At 33.6% G+C, this 27,001-nt stretch overlaps 1 protein-coding gene across 9 annotated transcripts in view; it reads left to right on the forward strand.

Moving 5' to 3' along the window:
• Window positions 1-27,001, forward strand: part of mtd (TLD domain-containing protein mustard) — a 224,961-nt gene that overhangs the window by 68,032 nt on the left and 129,928 nt on the right. For 7 of the 9 annotated variants that reach the window (XM_070107497.1, XM_070107506.1, XM_070107530.1 and 4 more), the window contains 2 exons: window positions 21,295-21,739; window positions 22,919-23,406. The exons of the other annotated variants lie outside the window; for them this stretch is intronic. In XM_070107497.1, coding sequence (XP_069963598.1) covers window positions 21,488-21,739; window positions 22,919-23,406 — 740 coding nt within the window. In that variant the 5' untranslated portion in view covers window positions 21,295-21,487. The remainder of the gene's footprint in view (window positions 1-21,294; window positions 21,740-22,918; window positions 23,407-27,001) is intronic. 9 annotated transcript variants of the gene reach the window in all.

Consider the following 27,001-nt stretch of genomic DNA (forward strand, 5'->3'; position numbering starts at 1 on the left):
GCGGCAGCAATTCAAAATCCAATTCGCATCAGATTTGACATCGACCTATGAGTATTTATACCCGGAACAGGATATATTATGTTTGCCATGATATTTGTAACACCCAAAAGGACGTCGGAGATCAGATATAGTATATAGCATATATATATGTATAAATGATCAGTTTGCCGATCATCTGTCTGTCCGTATATATGCGAAATAGTCTCTCAGTTTTTGAGATACTAGTTTGCAATTTTTTTTTCCCAAGAAACTGCTCATTTGTCGGAACCGCCGGTATAGCGTAAGTATAGCATACAGCTGTCCGATCAAACTCAAATTATTTTATTTGCCAAGGTATATTCATAAAATTAAACATATTGTTCAGATCATTTTTCTTTTTTTTATTAAAATACTTTTGGTATGGCGATGCATTTGGACTAATAGCAGTAATGCCGAAGAGCTTGTAGGTATTAAAATGTCATATTTGATTTATGAAAATATGGGCAAATATCAAATATATTTAATTTAATTTATTGTACTACAACAAAGGCTGATCAATCATACGTCAATCACGACTAAACTCACAACAATCAGCCGCAATGAAGAAGACACTTTGGCACTGCTTATTGTAATATTCAATAATGAATAAATTTAAGTAATAAAAAGTCGCAATAAAAATTAAAATTCGAAATGCAAAACCGAAGCGCTAAATATTAGCTTGTGCGCGAATGCTTTTCAATAGATAAAAATGTCATAAAATAGCCAACATTACACTAAATAATATTAGCAATAAAAAAATTTTAAACAATAGTAAAGTGTTAATAAACAAACCTGGTCTTAGCCATTTTCATAAGCTTTCAATGCGAATTTCAATTTGTAAAAAAAAACACGGAACCATTTCGGTCGACCGAGGTGTAACCGCGTTGTAAAGCCTACCGCCTATATGCGCACAATTATGATTAAATATTTAATGCTATCGGTAATGCAATTATTATCTGCTTTGCATATTAATATTCTGGAATAATTGTAAATTTTGTAAATATTTATTCGGACGTAGGTGTGACTTGAATGCGCAGATAATCATAAAGAATTTAGCTGCGCGGTTTTATGTCGCCCGGTAATCAAGTGTAGTTAGAAGTAATCAACTAGCCTGTTGAGCTTTTAATCGGCCACTTAAACGCCTGCTTTACTTAATCTGCACTTACAAGTTATTGTTTTAATTTTCAATACTATGTAAATGTGTGCATAATTTTTTTTTTCATTTTTCCTAGCGATTCGTTTAATTTTATCTTCGTTCGTTATGTGGCATTAATTACGGAAGTTGTATATAAAGCGTTTTATTTTATTATCGCATTTACATAAGTATGTGTGCATTGTGTGCGCTGTCGTCACATAAATACCGATTACATGCTTGGTATATTAAACGGTTTCAATAAACATAAACTAACTTACTACCTATAGTACTGAGTGAGTAAATTACAAGACCCTGTAGGAAAAAGGTCGTTTACAACGCCTACAATTCTGATATTATATGTGGGTGGAACTCAACCGGTTTTTGTTAAAAGTATACTACCAGCTTTTTTGAGTTACGGCGACCTGGCATATACATATACAAGTATAATATAACTGTAAGCATTTTCCGAATAGTTTTGAGGAGTGTTAGATTGAAAATTTCGACTCATCCTTTTTTCATATGCATTTAATCCATATTTTCGACTCTTGGATACTTCTTATTTATAGTACTTATATTTTAACTTAGCTCATTTCAAAAAACTTATCAGAGCCAGGGAATCACCTGTTTTTATCTTTTGTTTTTAAGAATATAAAAATTAACCAACCATTCGTAAATATACGAGTCTCAACTGCGTGATCTTTCCTACAGGGTTGCTGTCAGCTACATCCTAGACAACTATCACGCCGTTGTAAGATTTGACTGCATAGCAGTTCATTAACGCTTCGTTGAGTATTTAAAAGGAAAAAGTTAAATAAGAAGAGCATAAAAATATTAAAATTAATGCCTATTCAATTTGATAAGCTTCCTGAGCTTCCTTTTATTACCTGAAACTAGTTTCGTAGAATTTCACCATAAAAGGAGAAATGATTGACGCACAGACATATTTTTTCTTCCTGTTGCTTTAAAAACTTTTCCGAAATTGACATCGATATTTGTGTTGGCATATATGAATATATACGTATATATGTGAATATGTAAGTATATATTTATTATAATATCTATGGTATGTACTCTGAGCTGTAGCTAAAACTCAGGCTCTACTCAGCACTCAAAGCACGTACTCCCATCAAAAAGAATATATCAGGTAGCTGTTGGCAGCGCGGTATGTGGTAGGGTAATCAATTCGTGCCAAAAATTAAATATTTCAGCAATTCAAATATTCGTATATTATAAAACTTCAGCGGCTAGCGTTTGTGTGGCTATAAAGATTTCAATTTTGATACCAAAAATTTAAATTATGAAAAAGAACGAGTGGTAATTATGAATTAGCTATGCCGCGGCTGTCGAATAGATACAATAATTACATTATTGACGCTTTAAGAATTATATTTATCTTAACTACAATATCTGTACGAATTGTATAGTTCTTAACTGTATCCGGGCACGCAAATCAAATAATAGCTGATAACTCTACAAGTGTTTGTCAGCCTAAATTCAAAATCACCCACAATTCTTAAAACAACTAAGGAATGGTTCTTTAAATCTCTTTAGCCTTTCTTTGTACTTGAGAAGTTCCATTCAAGTTTTAAAGCTAGCAATAAAAATTAGTTCTTCTTTTTGCTGCCTTGTCATTTAAACTCTGATTTGAATTTTAAGTTTGGTAAGAATCGCCGGAAAGTTCCTCAAACCGTAAGTCCAGAAAATAAGCTGTTTCAATGAATTTCTCGAGGCGATTCAAGCTCTTAATCTACTACAGACGTGTTTTCGACTTCGACGATATTGATTACAAGAAAAAAGTAAATGAAAATATTAATTAACTCTCTATGAATAACATGATACCAATTTACAGGTTATATTATGAGTAGAGTCACACTTGTTATTCCTTAGAAATGTTTCTTCGGTGTCTGCAGAAGTGATTTCGGATACAGCAACTCTACAGTTACAGCAAGTAGAGCAGTCTTGACTGGCTGTTAGAATAGAAAATTATTGAGATATGCACTGCAACCTATAAAATAGTGTGCGCTCCTCCCTTTCACAAGGACTCAGAAGATTTAGACCAAGCGTCCATATAAATTTAAGAATTGTGCTAGGTGCAAGAGAGACTTGATACCCAAAAAATGTATGGATGACTAAAATAGTCAGAGGCATTAATTCGTTTATCAGTTTATATATAATAAATCGAATATAAATAAATGTCTTTCATTTCAATCTGAAACCGTTGACAGTCCAATAATTTATGAGTATTCACAATAGATACTGACACATTAATTTCAAAACCATTTTGTTTCTTTTTTAAGATTAACGAATTACTTCTAAAATCAATTGAAATAGACATCAATCGCATTAGAAGCACATGTGCATAAGTGCTTACATAACAAATGCTTATAAGACTTTCAAAATTATAAGAACAATACAATTAACATAACCGACACGTACGTATAATAAAGATATAAGAAAAAGTATTGAAAAACTTGAAATTGTAATGGGTTATTTAGAATTCCGCAGCGCACACGCCACCAAAAGTAGGAACATGGACGCTACGCGTTAATAAAAATAGAATACAAACGACTGAGTCAAATGCATAAAAGACTAAGCCGATTAGATAGGATAATTTTGGAAACAAAGACGAAATTTTCAATATTTAATTTTTATTTTAATTTGCACTTGAAGTGTTGAAATTATTACGCCACATAATTTTAAGTCGGCGCCAAATGCTCCAAATAATTTTCAAGAGAAATCAACTACATTATGAATAACGCTGACAGACAAAGCAAGAAGCTGGTAGATAAAAATAAATATATATACATATATATAAAATAAGAAAGAATATGGCTAAGCATGAAAGTGAGTATAGATTAAATCACTTCGCCGTCTTTAAAATTGTGCGCAAACGGTTGCATGCGACAAAAGAATTTCATCGAAATTGAGATTCAAAAACGCACACAAATCACAAATAACGCCAGCGTGAACCAAAACAAATAAATTAAAAAAAAAAAAAGAAATCACTCAAATTCTGTATTGACGCTAAATTGTTTATGTAACGCAGATAAATACACACTTTCGAACCGGATGAAGGCCAAACAGAGCTTAAATGCTTGTAAGAATTGTTCAGCCCCCGGGCGTATGAGTGACATAAGCGGCTGCTGATACTTTGTCGTTCTAAACATATGTATGTTTTTGTAAATATTTACCTGCCGCCAGCAGGAAGCGCATAGCGGAACGCGCTACCTACAAAAAATATATACACATACATACCTATATTATACAAATATATGTGTGTACATTTGCTTAGCGTTTCACAGCATGCGACACGCCCAATCAGTCGCAAACACTTGTTGTACTGGTTCGAATTACTACAAGTACGCGCCTGTCTAACTAACTTTTATTTATTAAAGAAAAACATGCGTACACACTGCGCTATATAGCGGCGTTTTTATAGTAATTTATAGACTTATGCGTGTGTGTATTGGCTCATTGAGCCAAAAGTGACAGAATAATAATAATGGTCGCACTCATGACTTATTTGTAGTGACGGAAGTATTTATTTTGTACATACATTCATTATATATATTTGTGTATAGTATATATTTGTTGACTACTTGTTTGAGAACCTGTTCATAGCTATGGTACACTGAATAAAAGTTTAAGGAATATTTATTGTGACAAAAAGACCACGTGACCATGAAAGTTGTTAATGAATAGCAAATGAAATTATTTAATTAGAGTAGGTTAATGTCAAAGGAAACTGTATTTTAGCATAAGATTAGATTTTGTACGAGATACATTAGTAAGAATCTCACTGTTTGATAAACTCGACAATGACGACAAATCTAAAAACTTTTCATAAGAAAATATACTAAAATTTGTTACAGATATCTGCAAGAATTCACTTTAAATAGCTAGTAGGGCTCTTACTCTTAAAAAATTCAGGCACATATAATTCTAAGGCATTTTATAATTACTGGGGTCTTATTTCGACCGTTTCCAGCAGGCGCGAAAAATAATATTTTATAAAAGTAATTTTCTAAACTTTCAATTTTTGAAGCACTTGAAACCTCGCCTAATAAAAAAATAATTCAATGACAGAAAGTTTGTCTTCTGGTTTGATGAAGTTGATTATTCTTTAATTTGTTTCCAGATGCTTTTCCGTAAGGGTTGATCTTTCCAAAGGTTCTTTTTGCCATTCCAGCCTTCCAATATACTTAAATTACGTTAGGTTAGATTAAGTTAGATTTCGTGGCTTATTCCATCGACGGAGATCATTGTGACCCCACTTGAACAGTAGAAACACCCGGACTTTGTGCTGCCAAAACTCTTATGTATCGACAAAACACTTTGAACCTACCAAATATTGGTTGAGGCGGTTTCAGAACAATGTCAGTTAAGATGAACCCTACTGAGAGCAAGTGTTTTATAAGGCCTCTCGATGCACAGTTGTCTGGTACGAGAAAACCTGAGGCGAACAGAGCTCTGACTCGTTTCCAGTCGGATCATATTGTGATGAAAGCTTCATGCAGGCTTAACGGCTTTACAGTCCAAGAGACTTAACTATGGTGGAAATATAGAAATCAATATACTTACTTGTAAATATTTTCAATGAGTCAGGGATCAATTTGGGTGTGTACAACTTCAAAATAATTTCATCTATCTTAACTAAACAAGTTTTATGCTTATATGTTGATTTGGTTTCTGGTTACTTCTATTTTCCATTATTCTCCGTGTTACTCGCGGGTTCTTTTTCAGACGAACCCATTCGATAGCTGCGCTCATTTATTGTTGTTTCATGTTTTAATTAGTGGTAATGCAATGCACGCTTTATCTAATTCTAACGAACGCGACTCAAATATTTTATATCAAAATAAATAAATTTTCTAAAGTCATGCAATTCAATGCATTTGTCAACAAGCTGTGTAAAACAAGGCGTAGACATTGTTGTCCGAAGGAATTAGGCTTTAAATGTTATTGCAGTAATGCAAACGTATACTAATTGATTTACTTTGGGGTGGTACTAAAATGCAGGAAGAAATTACTTACAGCAGATTTTATGAACTTCGAGTCGATACAAACGAAGAGATAATAATATGTTATACTGTTTGCCATAAATTTTGTGTGTAACACCCAAAAGGAAACGTCGGGGATCCGCAATTTTTGAGCTATAGAGCTAAAATTTTACACAAGTACTCTTCTGCCCAACAAGCTGCTACTATAGGATATAGTTGCCGTTGCAACACAAGCTGATCGATCAAAATAACATGCTTGTATGGAAAACATTTGTATTGGACATGGCACCTTCAGTGAATTGTGCATGTCTTCTTCTTCAAAGCAGCGCTACAATCTCCAAGCAAACTGTTCGGATCGGACCACGATAGCCTATAGGTGGCATACAAAGCGATCGATAAAAATCTAGATAAATATCTTTTTATACCCTTTTAAGCTATAATAAATGCACCTGTGAAGTATATTGTAGCTCCGGTGCAGTCACAGTTAACGTTTGTTTCTAGTTTTAATTTTTTTATTATCACCCTAATGTGCATATAACCATCTAAATATAAGCGAAAATGTGCAATATTTGACCGTAAGCATAGACTTTGTAATCCATATACACACACACATATAGATATTAAATTTTCTAAATACGTTTGCGATTCACTTTTATTAATACTGACATTAGCGCTCGCATTTGCAATCAGCATAAAATCTATGTGATACATAGCATTCACTAGCACGTGACGCAATGCGCAAATTGAATGTCGTCGCAACGGTGACAATCGGACTCCAGCATCGACACAGTTAATCTAACTCGTGCGGCGGCCGACTGTCGCTTGTCGCTGCACAATTAATCCCAGCTTATTTAACTATATGCACAGAAACATACATACATATATATAAACATAAGATACATACGTGCTAAGTGAGCGTATATGTAGTTAGTCAACTAAATTGATTAAGCGTGTTTGCGCGATTTCCCAGCCCATGTCATGCTATGTTGTGTATACTACGCTATGCTATGTATTGTTATGTTATGCCTTAGTATGCAATGCTATGTTATGCTAAGCTTTGCTGCAACGCACCGTTGGAATGCCGCTGGCCCTGATAATTTTATGTTGCAGTGGTCAGCACCCACCTAGCGACAGCATCAAGCTCATTAAAAGCAATCAATGCAACTTTAGTATGCCGTGCGACCAGCTGAGCAGCCGACCAAACCCTAAGTGGGCTGCTCGCAATAAGTCAATGCAGTTAATTAAGTTGTTGCTTTTGTTGTTTGTGTACTTTGTACAAAGTACCAGTAACTAGTTTATGGCGCTGAAACGAACATAATTTACTAAAAGTTGGTACACTATTATATACAAATATATCTACACATATACATATTTCGATATATAATATATTTATATTATATTTATCTGCTAGCACATTACCTTTTTGTTGTTGTTGTTGTTTTTGTGGCAATGCTTTGGTTGATTAAGTGCATAAAGCCATTTATTTCGCGCCAGTTTCCCCTCACTAAACGGTGGCAACTCGTTTAGAGCAGCCGGTGGCCGCTGAATGGCTGACGCAATAAACGTCGCACACAGCCAATTACTTAGGTAAATATGCGTGTATGTGTATGTATTGTGAGCAGACTTTTCCTAGATTTTTTGCGGAAATTTTGCAGCATAAATAATTGCAAAAAATCGACCAATTTTCTACTTCACTGCCAATGAACCAAAGCTACTCGTTGATAAAAGCGCTTGGGTGTGTTCAGTGGCGTGGTCTTTTCTCTTTCTGTTGTTTGGTTAGTTTATTTTCGGATTTACTATAAATATTTTCGAGGATTTAATGAGTTTAATGAGCGATTACATGCATGCGTAACGATCAACAACAATCGATTTTCGATAAACAATAATATACCCACATAACACGGGTTTAAATTTAAAAAAAAAAATGGATTTTCGCTTAGTAAGAAACTATCGATAAGTTAAGTAATTAATAAAAATAATAATCGATTGAAGTATGATTGTCATCGAAATGTACTATATCACAGCATAATTGCGATAATTAATCGAATATCACCAAAACTCAACTTTCGATTAACAATCAAACATCGATACTTAAAATAAGTAATAATAATAAAGATCGGTTTTCGATTGTCGAAAAAAGAAATGGAAAGGATATTATTAAATATATATCAATAATTTGAAAAATTAATAAAAATAATACTCGTTTTCCGATTAACTAGAAAATATTGATAACAAAATGTGTACATTATTGGTGCACAAATAAACATAATTACAATTAAAACGTAATAGTAAAATAGCAACTCTCATATGACAATCAATACAATTTCGATTTTTGAACGTTGAAAACAAAATTTACGAATCAGTGTATCGGAGAAACGTAAATTAAACATTTAATAATTAAAATAAAATTCGACACTCTTTGAGCGAGTTGAGGCCATTATACCAGCAAACATTTTTGGTTTACTTAATTCTAGTTCTATAATCAATACAGATCAAAATAGCTTAGAAAATTATCGTTATTTTATAGTTTCATTTTCCATTTCCTTTGGACGGCGTTCTGAATGGGACTCTTTTGTCGCTTATTATCCACAAATTCTCTTTTGGTGTCACTCATTACGTTCACACGAGCGACAAGAGGCTGACAACATGAGGCGGACACTTTTCTTCATTTCCTTTCATATCACTTTCTTAAATACTTGTATGCTTCATAAAACATTTCTTTTATATGAGTATTATGCAGATTTGCTTACATTTTTGTATATTATATATAAAAGATAGATAAGAACATTCAAATTTCCGAGCATAATGTGAATATTAATTTGAAACCGAGCTCTACGGCAACCATGAAAGGAATTTCAAAATGAAACGGAATGCCAAATTGCGTAGAAGCGAACTGTTACGAACAAGAACACAAAGCGTGCCAACTGACTTCTAGCGGCACGGTCCCTTCGTCTTTTCGGTTAAAAAAAAAACAGTTTGGACGGCAAAAAGAGTCCTCGTCTTAACATGCACCTTCTAAACTTTCAAAATAGCCTTATCGCAACCAGAAAAGTGTTTATTTTGAAATTTGGGTGATTTTGAGAGATCTGCAACCCATTTTAAAAATAGAATTAATTTGTATAATTTTATAAGTATGGCCTTATATCTTTAAATATGTAAATCAAACAAATTTTAATAAAAGAATTCTTTTTTTACAAGATATCTTCCCGAAATTTAGCACGGATTAGTATTCAAGACAACACTACAATCCACGAATAAATTGTTCAGAACGGACCACTATATCATATATGTATGGTATATACCACACAAACTTATCGATTAAAATCAAGTGGAAACTTTTTTAATTATTTAGAGTATTTTAGCTTTGTGGTAACCAACTTAACTTTTTTCATTTTTCATATACATATGGTGTATATATATATATTTTTTTTGTTTTGATAATGTTTCTTAAATTTTTTATTTACATTTTACTTTAATATTAAAACCTCCAGAATCACTTAAAGCGCTCTTTTTTATACACCTTGCTCTTCCTCCACTTAAATCCCCTTCACGGCCGAAAACTATTAACACTTTATGAGCGAATGTGCCTATAAAAATTTAAAAGTTTTATTTAACTGTTGTACAAAACCAAAATCCTAAAGCGAAAATGCATTAACTCGCTGGTGAGGTCAATAACAGCAAAAGTGGGGTCGGTAAATAATATATCAATGTCAAGTTAAGACGCCTTTCCATTTCCTTTCGACTAATAAATTAATACAATATGTTAACTAAAAACAATGTAAACGAATATGCATACTAAAATTAATGGTTGTGGATTTTTAGTAGCGACTGTGAGGGCATAAAAATTGTATTTTTGCACGAAATTGCAGCGAAAAACGTTTTGTGTGAAAATTTCGCTTTCAATATATAATATATTTATGTATTTACATATTTACAGTGTACAAATTATAATATAAAATTACTTTGTGCCAAGTAATACTAAAAGATATCTACATACATATATACTCGCATAAAGCCGAAAAACCCTCAACAGCTTACTTATATATATAGGTGCATATATATATAGATATTTATCTTTATATGTATACAAATCTAACAACGACAACCAGAACCATTTTATAATAACAATAGAGATGTTGCGGCAATGTCGCAATCGCATGTTTTTTTTTGTTGTTGGCAAAGTTCCAATCGGAAATTAGACATAGACGAGACAGGGAAATTTGTATGCCCAAAATAGCAGCGACACGACTTCAGCCACATAAATTTGTTGCATTATGCTTTTGTATCTGCATACATATAAGTACTTTATACAATTCCATGCATACATATATATGGTATATATGTTTGTATGTATTTATGTAAGCACATATTCATTTGTCTGCAAAATGTAGGGTAATGTGTCATAGTGTTAGCGCACTAAACGTATTTATAGCGAAGTTAAGGGAAAACAGTTTTGCATCGAAAGTGAGTTTGTAATACAGTGATGGCAAGAATAGTTGGGAAAACAAAAATATGTGCAAACATCTAAAAAAATAATATAAATTAAAAGAAATTATGCGAAATACGCTGTTCTCTATACCCTCACAAGCTTTATGCTAACATTGAAAAGCAGTGCATCGATATAGTAACTGGTATAAAGTAAAAAAAAAAGTAAGTGTAATCGTTTATACCACATCAATGAGGCCTCTACATATCCGCTTATGTTGAATTCAAATGTTTAACTTTGTTGTTGCTTTTACATTATTATATTATATATACAATTTTGACTGAACCAAGGCAGCAGTCAGTCAAAACTCGATTTGCGGCGCCAATTACTGATACAAATTCAAATAAAAAGAGATTGTCAATTTCAATTTCAAAGTTAAAACATTAATAGTTTATGATGGAAGTATTAAATATAAAATATCTCTAATATTGCTGCCAGCAAGTAAAAATCAGAAATGTGATATTGAGTGATGCAAAATTTTCCACATACTCGGACATTACGAGGGTGTCAGACAAATTTGCGGTTATCTTTAAATGTTTTAAAAGTAAAAAAAAAATGTATATAAAAGGTATTCGCTTTACTTATAAAGTCCATGTTGATACAGTATTGTTAGTGTACTCCATAATTTGTATAAATTACTAGTTTTGGAAATTTTTACTTAGTTCGGGAAATTTTTAGAAATGTTCTTTTTCACGCTACTAAGTTCGGAATTGCTTTTTAAGGTTTAACATTTTTGGAAGAAAGATAAATCTGATAATATTACCTAGTTGAGGTGAGGTGGAGTCCGTCTATTAGTTAAGTAAATTTATTGTGGTAACTCCAATCCTTCTCATTGGAAAGAGAAGTTTTCTCCACTGAACAATGTCAAATTTGTCCACCAAGCAATTTTTTTACATTTTTCACTTTTTACTCCATGACTCGACCTTATTTTTATTTATTGAAGGTTCACTACTCTGATCTTTCAGTGCTTTCCAAAAATGATCCTGAAAGTGAACAGTACAAAATGCAGTTATACTTGTACTTCTCACAATCGTTGTGTTACAGAGAGCAATAGAGAATATTAAATAATTTCCAGTAATGCGTTGTTTATCTCAAGTTTTCAGAGATGTGAAAATTCTTTAGTCTAACCAATAGGATTGGGAAAGTGAGTATTATTCATAAATACATACTATTGAGAGACCGAAAGATGTCTTCAAATATTGTTATCTCTAAAGCTGAGCGGCTTGAGTGCTTACTTACTAAATGGAAAATCACAAGTTGGAATTTAGTCTATTAAAAAGCAGCTGCAGAATATGATTTTCAAATTATATCTGACATTTATATGTACATATATATTATATTATATATATACAATATCACATAAAATTAAAAAAAAATAAACTAACAAGGAAAAGAAACTATAATACACTTCCGAGGTGCATTTCTATCTACATACCTATATCTTGATTTTGATCGGTTAGTTGGAATGACAGCTATATGCTATAAGCGAAAAATCTGAACAATATATTCGGAGAATGTGGTGTTCCAACAAATGCGCAGCTTATTGAGAACGATATCGTAAAAACTAGTTCCTAGTATATAATGACAGACAGATGTGTATATTGTTCAGGGTATAGTGAAAAAGCAACTATAAAATGTACCCTCGTAAACATTCGTGCATATATACGAATATTTTGTTTGTATTTATGTATTTTACTTGTTTATGTCTACTCACAGTAAAGTATGTAAAATGCTGGTTCGCATTAAATTACCGTTTTTATTGATTTGCTTTTAATAAATTGTTGTCACCCGATGCGTTGACACTTATTGAGTTGAAAAAGAAACCGAATTTGTATGCAAATACCGAATAAGTAAGTATGTGTTATACTTTTTTCACCTTTTTCGCTTGCTTTTGTTGTTGTAGTCAAATATTTAAGAAAAAATGTGCTTAAGCGGCTATAAAACCGATGGCCACCAGCAGAAATTACAGTTCAACACACTCGAGAACTTCGATTTCGTGTACGATTACATAAGGCGATCGTGTAGTTTGGAATGTCCATTGAAAGTGCTAAATTATAAATACATGTGTAGAACAAAGAAAGGTCCAAAATTTATTGTTATACTTTTTGTAGTAGTATGGCGCGTCAAGATTTGATTAATCAGCGCAAAGTTGTTTTTGACAGCGACAAGTGACCGAGCTGTCACATTTATTTTTTTTTTGGGGTTTTTTGACATTCATCTACCTTTGTTACACTTCTTTATCTGAGTGCACCGAGTGAGTATTTAAGTGTTATTTTTTTTTTTTACAAAATTGGTTGATTTTTTGCTCGATTTCAAGTTTATGAGGTACCAAAGGTAACAACCTGTAATAAGTGATTGTGAAGTGTGTATAAAAACCTTGAAGAATTCAATTTAGTAAAATAATAAGTACAAAAATTATTAAAAATCTATAGTTAATTTTTTTAACTAAAAAGTTCCATATTTTCAATAGACAAGAGACAATAGAGACAAGAATTTAACTTTTAACATCATAAAGAAAACGAACCATGTAATGGCTACCTTTCTATCTCGCGATAACGTTATGAACCAATATTTATATTCTGAACAGAGTATATTAAGTTTGCCACGAAGTTTGTAACACCTAGAAGGAAACGTCGGAAACCCTATAAAATATATATATAAATGATTAGCATGATGAGCTGAGTTGATTTAGCCATGTCCGTCTGTCCGTCTGTCTGTATATATACAAACTAGTCCCTCAGTTTTTAAGCTATCGATCTGAAATTTTGCACCTGTCCTTTTCTCACAAAGGAGCTGCTCATTTGTCGGAACGACGAAATGCTTGTATGAAAACTCTTTCATTTGACGAGGTATTTTCACGAAATTTGGCATGGATTATTATTTAAAGCAATAATCTAATCGCCGAAGAAATTGTATAGATCGGATGACTATGACATGTAGCTGCCATATTAACTGAACGATCGGAGTAAAGTGCTTGCATGGAAAATTTTTTTATTTGACGAGGTATCTTCACGAAATTAGACACGAGTTATTGTTTAAGGCTACAATATATTCTCCGCAGAAATTGTATAGATCAGATCACTATATCATATAGCTGCCATACAAATTGAACGTTCGGAATCAAGTTCATCTAAGGGGCCTTTGTATTTGTGAAGAGTATTATAGCTTCGGTGCAACCGAAGTTAACGTATTTTCTTGTTTTTTTTAACATCATTCCATACCACTCAGGGGCAATCACAGTTGAATTTTTTCAAAATTTTCTATCTTCATATTATAGTGCAAGTAAACATGGCAACGGTTACCAATTCAAAATCACAGCAACAACAATGGATATAGTTGTTCGCAGTAAATATACATGCATAAGCATGTCTCCCGCGAATAATGCCTAGCGCGATTGTCAAAACAAGAAAGTTAGTTTAAGCACATACTACAGCGGAGCAGCAAGTAGATGTCAGTGAAAATTAGGAAATATAAGTCGCCTTCGTTTCGCCACTTTTCGGCGCGCCTGTTTCAGCTCTCTCTTCCTCTTCTCCAGAAATTAACATAACAGAACAACAACAATGTTATTTAAGCTTATGTTGTATGAAATATAAGTATGTTTTATGGATATATTATTAATGTGGTATAGTTGCTTGCTATTATATTTCCAATTGTTTATACCAGTTTATGCCATTTTGTGTTAGTTATACCAATTGTACGTTCTCTTCGTTCAAAGATATGGTTAATCGCTTCAATTCGGTTATATTAGTCTATGTGATTAATACCAGTGGTTTGTTCGATTCGCTACTATTCAACGTTTAGTGAATCAAACACAGCCAATATGTGGCCAACATGTTATGCACTGATTTACTGGAGGCTGTCGCGCCTATTCTTTGCTTAGCAGATAACAAATAGGCTGATGGAAAAATGTATTGCAGAACGACGAGCAACCGTTCGTTAGACCTCAGATTAGCTTAATTGACTGCGCATCTATTGAATAGCTCAGCTGACCGGATAAATGTCCGTGCTGCGATCGCTCGGACGTGGCTGCAAATGCCGAGTCTTGCGAAGCACTTTTGCGCTTCACTTTTAATTACTGTTATTTTTTTAATTTTCTTATTATTTATTTATTTAATTTCATCTCTTTTTTCGTTGTTTTTATTATAGCAACTGCATCTGTTTCTATTATTTATCTCGACAAATACGATTTCTTGTTGTTGCACTCGCTGTCACAATCGTTGTCCAGCTATTTTTAGACAATCACACATCATTAATTCGTGCAGTCCAAATAGAAACGGCTTTGTTTGCGTATCGCTTGTATGGATGGCCGTCTTGCCAACGCCATCGCCACTGCAGCGGTGCGCCTGTTCGGCCTAATGACTACATCAGCGCGTCGTGGCACTTGCAACGTTTCGCCGTTACACTTCTCTGTCTGTTAGCCGACACTAGAGCCCCTCATGGTGTGCTGATGAAAATGACAAGCTGTACAAACATTGTCCGTTTGTTGTTGTTTTCATAGCAATATAAATGCAATTTTGCCACCGATCGACGATTGCACCACAGCCGCTGGGTTTATGGAAAATTTTGCTACACTTGTGTATATTTATAGTTTGGCGCAGTCAAGGCAACTGAGCCGCTTGCATTTTCACCAACTGCGCCGCGCTTATCATTCGAGTATTTGTGCTTATCAGAGGCTGCAAATAATTATTTTGCTCGGCAATCATTTAAATACCATAGGCCTTGTATTTTTCCATTAATCAAACAAATACACACATAAATACAGATACATATGTATACGTTGGTGCCTGCAACGTATCATTGTTTGAAAATTTTTCAGATTTCGTAAAAATATATAATATATTTTTTTGTAGAACTTTGTCGGTATATGGCGCAGGACTTGGCAAAGCTTCAAAACGATTTTTGCAAAACACTACACGAAGGCCACTTGTCGATTTTTAAATGTTGACGACATGCTTTTAAAATCAATAAATTATAACTTTGTTTAAATGAGTAAATGATAGAAAATCTTTTTGTTTAACTATTTGTTTAGTTTAGTTTTCAATGTTTTTTTATTCTATTATTTATTAGTTATTTTTTGTAAACATTATTTTTCCCACATTTTTAAAGTTTTTTAATAATTATTTTTAAATTCGTTTGTTATTTTGTTATAAACTCCAGGATGCTAATCGTCATCAACATCTTCTCGGCCTTCTGTAAAGCGCTTGTACCACTTACAAAACGCTTTTTTGAGACAAAGTGGACTCACCGAATGCCACTGTCAACATTTCAAGTGCCCTGGAGTACTTTATTCAACTTTTACGGCAAAATGTAATACATATTCTTTGATTCATTTCTGTCAAAAGTCGAAAATCGAAGAGCACATAAAAACGTGCCGCACCTTTTCTGTTTTCAAAAACAAACTCCTAATCGAAATTGGCTCCTAATGCAAGCGCATGATAAACATACATATGTATGTGTCCGATTATAACAAAAACAAAATATCGATAATCGAAAGTACACAGCCAGCGAAATCAAATCAAAACTCACCATTTTCTTTGAACACACCTCGCATTTATATTTTTTAGAAAAAAGTTTTAAGCGTTGAAATTTCATTTTTGAATGAGGTTCGCACTGCGGTCCACATATACCGACTCAGATCGAATTTGAAATTGTGTTATATGGGAAATAGGCGAATTTAGAAAAACACGTTATATGGGAAGTGGACGTGGTTTCAGTTCAGTTTTGCCCATTTTCGTAGTACAATATAAGAATGTGACAATAATGAAACATACCGAATTTGGCTGAAATCGGTCAACGAGGTGCCGTAATATGGGGTTTCACCTAAATGGCATTGCCGCGCTCATAGTCCAATTTTAAAAAAATATTACTTCAATTAGTGCAATTCACTGAAAATAACCATTTTTTGCAGCTTGTACTATATGTTCATATATATTGTTTACACAGTTATTGCAGATAATTGATTAACAAAAAATTTAAAAAAAATTATTAAGCTCTCTAAAAGCTCCCACGTTCAATATTTCAATCATATACAAATATACCTAATTCTAATTGATGCACTTTCAAAGTCTAGCTATAAATCTAAATAAATAAAGTTAATATTTATATATATTGTACATATATGGTGTATATTAGTATATACATATACGTACATGCATACAGTTATTACGTGATACGCCAATTATTTACTAATTTCAAGGATTTATATGCTAAATTAAAGATGATACCAGGCAGTGATGGTACGCCGATAAGCTTGAGTTTCGACGAGGGCGTCAATGTTATGCATACAAGTATATACATAAGCGCCAACAATAGGTATAGCACTAGACATGTATGTACATACTTATATACATTAATGAAAATGATACCTTTCAAAATCATTGTGTAGAAATCATTATTTAGAATGCAAAGTGCATTCCTTTTAAATGTAAAATTGTTTTAGGAGATTACAACAAAAATAGTTTCTTTTTAATTTTTAATGTTTTGTGAACATTCCAGAAATATGCGGCTATACTTAAAAGCAATCAAGATACTACTAGACAGAAGAGTTAATTAGGTCGGTAAAAAGTTTAGAGAAAGATGTGGTTGCTACTTTAACTTAATCGCCAAGTACTGCTAAAGAGGATATTAAGTGCATTTACAGTTCGAAAGTTTTTGTCAATATTTAGAACAATTTATCAAATATTAGAACAGTAAAGATCGTGTAGCTCAAGTCGAAATACGAATAGGATTATCACTACTCTTACTCGAAGCAGTTGCGCTAAGGTGAGAAGAGGAAGAGTAGCTTAACCTTGCTCTCATAGCTTCGGAGCGTTTCAGCTCTAAGAACTATCCACGCAGCAACAATTACAAACCCTTGCTCTTCTTTTCGTTCCGGTCGATTATATTCGACACTGAAGAGTATTTGAAATTAGTTTGATTAACTTAACTCTAAGCTAAGGAAATCGAATGTTTTTGAATTGAATTATTAATCAGTATCTTTACCATAAGTGCCTAAACGGCTGGAAGGAAGCCTAAAATTATATACACTTTCAGTTTTTTTCTAATGTTTGTAGTATTTTGAAAGCTATATATATAAAACCTTTATGACTCAAGGGTGTTGTGAATTCTCAAGAAAAAAATTATATAAATTTACCCGCACAAAAATATGTATATTCTACTATTTCAGTAAAAAATCTGTAACGGAACTTCAAAATGTGATTTTTTCTCGTCCCCCTACGTGTTGTCATTCGGGAAGAACATCGTCTTCGATTTAGTCTGAAAAAAGATGTGCATATACTACCAATATTCATGACAGTAACTTGAAACGGAAAGAAGCATTCGGATAAATTTATTTAAAAAGGAAGAAAAATATGATTGTTTAACCAATCACACATATTTAAAATAGGTTCGACGAAGTAAAGCCGAAAGCTATCACGATAATCAGAAAATAAAAAAAGTAAAATATTATATTTCAAAACAATTTTTAATTTGCCGGTGATATTTTCAAACTTGAAAATTTATTCGAATAAGCCTATTAGAATCTTTATGAATAGTAATAAATAAGTACAACAAAAGGATCAAAATTTTAAATTAAAAAAAGTAGAGAATTAAACGAAAATAAAAATAAATAATGTCTAATGAATTATGCTTGACTGAATCGCATCGATTAGATGCGCCTGTCAATCCAGCCCATAGGAGGCTACGACAATTGGGTACGTCGGCAATCACAATGTCACTTAGCCACGTAAATAAAGTGGTATCAGATAAACAGTTGCCACCTATGTCAACGCAGCGGGTTTTATTGAATATAAATAATTGAGGTGTGTTTTGGTTATTGCACTGAGGTTTTGTTGAATCATATTCCCATAGATAAAATTTAAATTTTTATTAAACAAAATACACATTTCACATATTTTCAAATAATAATGTTTTAACAATAAACGAAATTCTATACGTATATTGGAAAGCCTACCCACCAACACATTTTTGGTGAACTGAAAATTTTGGATTTTTTTAAAATTATTTTTGCAATTTACCTTTAAAATATATTTTTTTTTTATGAAAGAATTTCTGAATCCGTGTCTCAGCTGTGTGTCATCTTCATTGCACACCTGGTTTTCTCTTAAAAACTGAGTCATTAAAAATTCTTGAATGAACTAGTAGACCTATTTAATATTCACTATTGATTGATAGTTGATTGTTGACAATGACGTATATAGACACAATGTTGTAGCTTATAAAAGCGTATATGCCTAATACATAATTTATTAGCCTTGCAAATTTCCAGCAATAGACCGTAAAGTTTATATTATACCAATTTATATGGAATTTCTTCAACGAACATCGAACGGAAATGTTTGCCACTAGGGGAACCACTTGCATAAAGAAGATATTCTGGGATTTTTTTTCTTCGATAATAGTAAATATTTCGAAATATATTTTGTAATGGTTATTACCCATTCTTTAAAAATAATCAAAATTCCCAGGGCTTATGCCTACCTCATAGAAACCCCGTCCCTATTGGCGATAGACTAGGACAGTCGGTTTTCACAAGTTTCCCTTGAGGCGAATTTTTCTGCAGTAAAGTAATTCACCCACACAAGTTGTTATTTTTTTGGTGTTGATATATCTTTATTTATTGAATCTGCTTGTTCAAAGTCTAACAATAACGTGGAAGAGATCAGGTGGTAAACACTTTGTGTCTGGTCCAAACTATAAGGTAGATGCATAAATACATCCCAATCAAGCTCCCGGAGCTTCTGGAAGTCACTATTGTGGCGTTTTCCTGATGGAATCTCCCCTTTTGACCAAAGCTTACCACTTCTGGGCGATTGCTTCCTCCAATTTTTGACAGTACAGATCCGAATTAAGAGTTTGGCCGTAGGAGAGGAGATTTCCTTCCAATTCCAACTTTCATCACCAGTACACCCGATTCTGATATGCATTGATTTTGTTGCGATTCGCAGATTTTGTTGCGATCCTGCCTTATTTAAATGGTACCAACCGTTTTTTTGTGTCATGACGTGTGCCTGTGCACTGGAAACAGAGCTTACATAATGGTCGAACTCGACGATTCTGGACGCAGACAAATTTCTTTAAGAAAAAATCGTTTTTTATAAAATGTGCTATTTCACAACAAATAATAGAAAATTACTCAAATTTTTTAAACCGTTAATCTTGAAACAAAGATCAAGTATGTTACTGAAATTGTCCAAGTCTAATAAAAATGGGAAATTATTTATATTTCTCGAAGTTTCACAGCACTTAGCAATTCGTTAAGAGTTTTACATTATCTAATTCTGGGTGTACTCAAATATTAATGCCGCAAATATATGCAAATAGTTGTTAAACAATATCAGCACCTTCTCATTAGCTCAAGTTCATTCAACCGACCGCTTCTACTAAGCGCAAATGTCATTGCCGTAGCTGCAATTTACGCTTGTGTAGTAATGAACATCTCAAATTCGTTGCAATTACAAATCCGAACACAGCGACTACGACACGCTAATACTACTACGACACGCTAATTTCGCATTGTGTTTAATTAACGTGACACTAAAAGGCGCTAATTACTAACTCGACAGTGGCGGCAGAGGTAAACAACATTTGTATTGATACCAAAGTATATAGGCAATTGCCTGCACACGTCCAATTAAAAGGCATTTCTATTGACACAACAACAAAGCAGTGTCCACACGTAAGTTTTCCAAGTCATCTAGCGCCTAGCCGATGTCGGATAATTACGTGAATTCAGTTAAAACTAATATTTACGGCTAAGCGAACTTTTCGAACTCGATTTCGAATTAAGTGGAAATTACAAAGTCATAAGTACAAGCTTTAGAAATAACCCCCACCATATAGTAAATGCGCTTAATGAGTCACGTCCAGCGTGTGCGGTACGTACAACGACGTGTGGGAAAACGGGCCAAGGATCAATGATCGCGGTGTCGCGTTAAACGCGTACATTGCGCGCTGTACGGGGTAAAACTTTCATTTTCATTGAAACCGCATGGCGGCAAATAAAAATGTGTTATAAATGAGTTTTTCTACCGGTACGAGCGGGTACGCTAGCGATAAGTGTCGATCGGCAATGATATTAACATACATACATACATATTTTTACCGAGTTGTACTATACGAATGAGTTAGTGGCAGCCCGGCGGGTTTGACTCGCGGCTGTAAGACTGACAACTTCGATTATCTGTCGATAGGCGCCAAACATGCTAAGCGTATGTAATGCCCGTGATTTACACGAGATTCACAATGTAAAACAAAGCGCTATAAATATGAATGAATGATCACCGGTAATCACCGACCGTCGGCGGCGCTCCCGCAACTCGCTTGCACGACGACAAGTTGTTGCTGCAGTCGGAAAAGGGCATACGTCCCGTTAATTGTCGGGTTATTAAGACAATCACATTACGAAAACAGATAATTTATTGTTAACACAATTAGCCATAATTTGAGCGTTAAGCAGGCAATGCCAGCGAGGCGTTAAATCGGCAATAAATGCCAGGCAATTTTAATGAACCACCTTTTTCAGTTCCCACTGCAATTTTACAAATCAAAGCTATTACTCAATAGCCAGGTTTAAAAGCTGGTGTAGCGAATTTCTTTGGGAACTATTTCATAGCTATGTAATTAATCATTAATTTTTTCATTTTTTATTTTCACAGATTTTTTACCTAAATTTTTTACCAAACAACGAAAAGGACGTTACTTGAAATTTCAGAACAAATCAAAACAAAAATAAGCTCAAAGTCAACTTTGATTAATTGCTAAACGAAAGTTAAACGCACTGACCTCGACCCCTTAGACTTTGACCGCAGACAGTTCTACGCGCGCGCGGTTCTCCTTTTTTTATTCAAAATGAGTATTATCGATAGCGGACGTTACCGGCTGCGCAAAGATTGGGCCAGCGCCTCCATACCGTCATTGGTCGACATCGATGAACATGTGAGTGATGAGGTAGAGAATTCGCTGAATATTACCACACCATTGCCACCACCAAAGCCACCACGTCGCAGCTCATTGGCCTTGGGTTTGTTCTCGAGCAAAGGCGATAAGAGTCAGAAGCGACGCAGCTCGATTGCGGTGTTTTTACGACGCGACAGTAATAAGGTGAGTACATTTCACACTTATTATTTAATAAATTTGTATATTAGTGTAGAAAAATGTAAAGGATTCAGCTATCAGAATAGTCTGTATTTAGACGATAGTATTACAAACGCCGGATTAAGTACGTTCGGTTTAACGACTTGGGCTCTGAGCTGAGTAATGGTCTTCAAACGAACTATTTTGTGTGCTTGCCTTAAAACTTACTGATCCCGAGTAGAGCCAAAAACAGTCCTTGTCCGTACAAAATAAGGGTAAATCCCGCTATCGCAAAACCGTATGTCGTTTGCATACAAGGAGCCTCCGCATGCCACTGACGACTCTGTAGCAGGTCCCCTGAAGTTGATTAAGCTTACAGATCTTTCCCTATGGTCCTAACCCGTCGGAACAGCTCGTTTCCTCAGTCTACTGTTAGATGACTTCGATTATAACCTACCGTTCTTTCAAAAAGGATTATAGGTAACCGATAGCATATTAACAACAACGTGCCTCTAAACGTTTTTGCGCGAAGCCTTCCATGTAATGAAAGTTAATCCCGATAAAATAGAATAGAATAAAAGAGAATAGAATCATAGATTAGTTGTAGTGGGTTTAGCACGTTGTGAAATTTCGAGAAACTTTTTAAACTCGACTGGCTCAGGTAAGCTGTTTTAACAGTAAGATTTTCCGGCACTGATTGTTGAGGTTTGTATTAAGCTCTGTTTGTAGTTTTGGCCTATCCTACTCGGTACTGTTGTTAGTCCTGTCAACGGTTTTCATATCATTTAAATTTCTTTTCACAAAGATAAAGGTGATACGCTAAATTGAAATCTTTGCTTTGGCGATAAGCAGCACTTGTTATGATGTTCTTTGTAAAAAAATAAGCTTGTTCTCTTTATATTTTATATTTCCAAAAGTACCGTAGATTCCTTGTGGTAGAATCATTGGCTAATGTTAAAAGATCTGAGCATTCTTCAGATCTGACTATATGGATTATGTTTCAGGTTATCAATCCAAAAAGTTAAAATCGAAAATATGCATCAACCATTTAGACCATTGAATCTTTAGTTTATGAGTTCTTAGGTACACACCGAAAAATGGTTAAATTTCGATAAAATATCAAACCAAAATTTATCTTTCAATTATATATTATATATAATAACTTTTTTCAACCCAGACTAATATTATTCTCTTTTACGCTTTTAGAATTCAACCAAAGATTCATATGAATCAGCTGTGAAACACGAAAAAAGCGATGGCTCCAACACACCCGCTAGTCCGGAAATTTCCTTCAGTTCAGCAGAGAATGTGCGCGCCTCGTCACCCAATGAACCGGGAAAAGTAACATATTTCGATGATGGCTCTAGCCTAAGACCCATTGTAAAGGGTATAAATAATATTTACGATTCGCCCGTTGACAAAGAGCGTAATCGTCGACGACGCAGTTCACTGCAAGCCAAATTGGAGCGCCATCGTCGCAAGAATAACGACATCAGTCAATTGAGCATAGACAACAGCCTGCCAAGCGGCTCACAAAGCGATTTGACCAATGGCAGTATGGGCGGTAGCGCTATCGGTGCATCGTCGGGTGATCTAACGTACGGTGATATCGATCCGAATCATTCGGCATATTTTCCGCGTCAGAAACGTCATTCGTGGTGGAATATTTTCGTGCCAGACAACTTGAAGACCAGGTGAGCGGGAGAGAATGACATGTTTTTCTAATTTAATACTTTATGAGTAACAAAATGGGGCACTAAACTAAAACTGTTAACTCGATAACTGTGTTGTGTGAATTTAAAACTGCTAATAACTGCGAGTGTACCTCCTAACATTCTAGCACTTAATGATATTGTGATTTTTGGTTTGCACTTTGCGCTGTAAACGCGAGTTTATTGGTAATTTTGCTTTTTAGCATTTAGGAATAACAAATATTGATTTTAAAAAGTATTTCCCTTTAACTCGCAAATTTTTAGAGTTTAAAAACAATAATGCTCAAAGAACAAAATTATAAATTCAACTCAGTACCATTAATCTTATAAATATAATACGTTACAGTGGAGTTTACTGATCAATTTGTTGCTTATCACTCAAAATTCGAGTTTCAAAATATAATTTTGAAACTTAAGCTCTATTTAAATTGTTTTAATTTTGGTGTTTATCATGTAACGGTACCTACAAATATGTAGTGTACAGAAATTTTCGATTAACTCGCCTTAAACTCCACTCTTTTCGATTTTTGGTGCAAATAGCACTTTTTGGCTACATTATTTACAGTTTTGACAGTTGCCCACATAAAAACTTCCAAATAAAACTTAATGCCGTTAAACTCGAAAACACAAAATGTTAAACTCGAGTTTGTGGCGCAACGTGCTCTTAATTTTTTATGAATTAACCAAGAAATATGTTGTCGCAATGCTAATAACGGCATGTGCTGTCAGATTTACTGAACGAATTGTACTGGAATGCCATATTGTAAACTTTTACTCTAATTATTTTTATAGTTTTTCTTTTTTTATTTCAATGCCTGTTTCTCGCAAATAACCTTTTACGAAGCTTTAACCGGGTTCAACTATATTTAAATACAACTCTTCATTTGCGTGAAGACACATACACACACATAAATGACTAACAAATATTAAATTGTGCGGAGCGATGCTGCCGAGTGCAAAAGAAAGAATGTGCACGTGTTTAATTGAATGTGTTATAAAAAAATATATACAATATATAAGAAGGTTGAAAAAATGAAAGAGAACCAGTATTTTTGCACTTTAACGGCTTCGGCTCCCGCTTTTCACATTTTTATGGAACTTTTTTTTCGTATATTAAGTCGTGTTATGACATGAAATTCATGTGAGCTTTAGTTGTGCCACACCTCTTTATATGGTTATGACGGTTTTGGTCGCATAATTTAATATCACCTTTCTTTTGGTTTCACTTATGGCAGTTCTTCTCATCACACAAATGATTTCCGCTCGTTTGGGTGTCACTGAATTTTTTGTTTCTTCGGAAATGCTAATAATAGAAATTGATTATATATACATACGAGCACAAAGGAAACCCGTAAATGGTGCTCATAAATTACTACATTCCGTAAGAATCGTTAAGAACTATTTTTTTTCAAAACCTTTTAACTTTTTAAGTGCGAGTAGAGTTGCTTAAAGTGTTTATGCTTTATAAGATTTAACACTTAAATGTTAAGATTTCGTTATGACAATGTTTTAATTACGTCGTAAAATTGCCTATATGTAAATCTTTACAAAGCCGACATGATGAACTCCTCGAATATTTTTTTTCTGTTAATTTTCAAACACAAAAGTGCCCTTAATATATTGACTGAAAAATATCAAGTGGCAACATCACACACCAAAAAATACTAACAGAACATATCTTTAAGACGCATTGCATGAATTCTTATTTTACCGTTGGCCCGGATTATCAACCAAATTTAAGTTCTGATGTGCTTCCAGATTCTGCAGAGACCTTACAATTTTATAATTGCCGCAAACGTTCGCTAAACTATTTCCACTATGTTCGTTGCAGGAGAAGATAAAATACATACATATTTATTGACCCTTCGAAGTGCGCTCAATAAAAGAGAGGGTTATAACAGAGAACGTATATCATGATATACGTTCTCTGGTTATAAGCGCTTTGCAATAATTCAACATGTATTAATACTACAACAATATAAATAGAGAAATTCGAGAAATGCGCTTCGTTCTAAATGTAATCACTGTAATAATAGCAAAAAAAATATTTTTCGAGACTTTTCGTTTCTTAACTGCTATTCTGGCTTGAAGCAAATTGCTGTAGTCAGGTAGCGTGAAGCTTCAGCTTCGATCCATAAATGAAGCAGATCTTGTCTGTATATTCAGTATTTTTTTTTTGAGAGAAGATAAAAAGATGATTATAATAAGTAAAAATAATCTGTCGACAACAGAAGGCTGTTAAATATTTGTGAGGCTCTATCTTTTTATAACCTTACAATAATTATAAGTGGTATCTTACTTGTATTAACATTTTTGTTATTATTAATATGTTTCATCTTGGCACTGTGGGATAATATATGTATACATATACATATATAAATATATGGTATAAAAACATGGAAATTCGATATGAAACAGTCAATTCAACGATTTACTCAAGTGAAACCAATGAATTATTTTTCTATATTAATTAAAATCGGCCTATATAAGTACGAGGTGTGTTCAGAAAATAATGGCGAATTTTAAATTTTCACGGGTTTGGGATCCAATTGTCATATCTTTTATTTTTTTAATATACATGACTCTGAAGCACGATAAAGTTTTCAGCTGTAACCATTGCTTACTTTGTTTGTAGCAGCCGCTAGGGCTAGACGTGTTTTTATTAGACGTGAGGCGATGTTCGTTTGGTAACAGCTCACACTTCGTTGCTTGTTTTGCAATTTTTGGCCAACATGGCTTCATGTGACTTTTGCCTATTTCCAAAAATAAAAATAACCTTAAAGGCCCATCGTTTTAGAAGATAGAGGAAAATCGCTGAAAAAGCTAAAGGCTAACTAAAAAATTAAGTTTGAAAACTGTTTCGACGATTTGAAGAAGCGTTGACATACATAGTATGTCAGTGCATAATGTCGAATGGGAACTATTTTGCAGGCGACAACATTAGTGTAGACGAATAAATAAATATTTCTTTTTAAAAATACAAAACTCTCGTTATATAATATTTAGAACACATCCAGAATAGTTATATACCTTCCTTTGTATCTTGGAGGCATTTTCACAAGTTCAATTGCTGTAAGCTGTAATTAGATATGAGTTTAAATAGCCTCTTCTGCGTAAATAAATATACCGTATTATAAATTTACTCGAATACATACATATGTATGTATTTATGTATATAATATATGTATATGTTTACCATATATTATACATAAGTATATGTATATTTATTGCGTTTTTCACTCATATATTCATCTAATGTTCATATATCTGTATCGTGTATGTATGTATCGTGTTTATTGACTTAATCCAATGATTACAGTTAGCCACTATTGTTCGCCACACAATGAGCTAATCATTCAGGTGTAACGGTATTTGCTAGCTATCAGGCGTATGATAATTTTTGCGCAATCTTTTAAGTCTCACGATATACATAACTGTACATACATATAAATTTATCTCATGTCTTAGTGTGCTATTTGGCGCATTAAATTCATTTTATAATTAAATAATTTGTAGCAAAATACATAAATTAATACTAATTTGCAGTATAAATTAATATTAATTAATTTGCTCTTCA

The sequence above is a fragment of the Bactrocera oleae genome, chromosome 2 (genome assembly GCF_042242935.1).
Source record: "Bactrocera oleae isolate idBacOlea1 chromosome 2, idBacOlea1, whole genome shotgun sequence".
In the NCBI taxonomy this organism is placed as follows: Eukaryota; Metazoa; Arthropoda; class Insecta; order Diptera; family Tephritidae; genus Bactrocera; species Bactrocera oleae.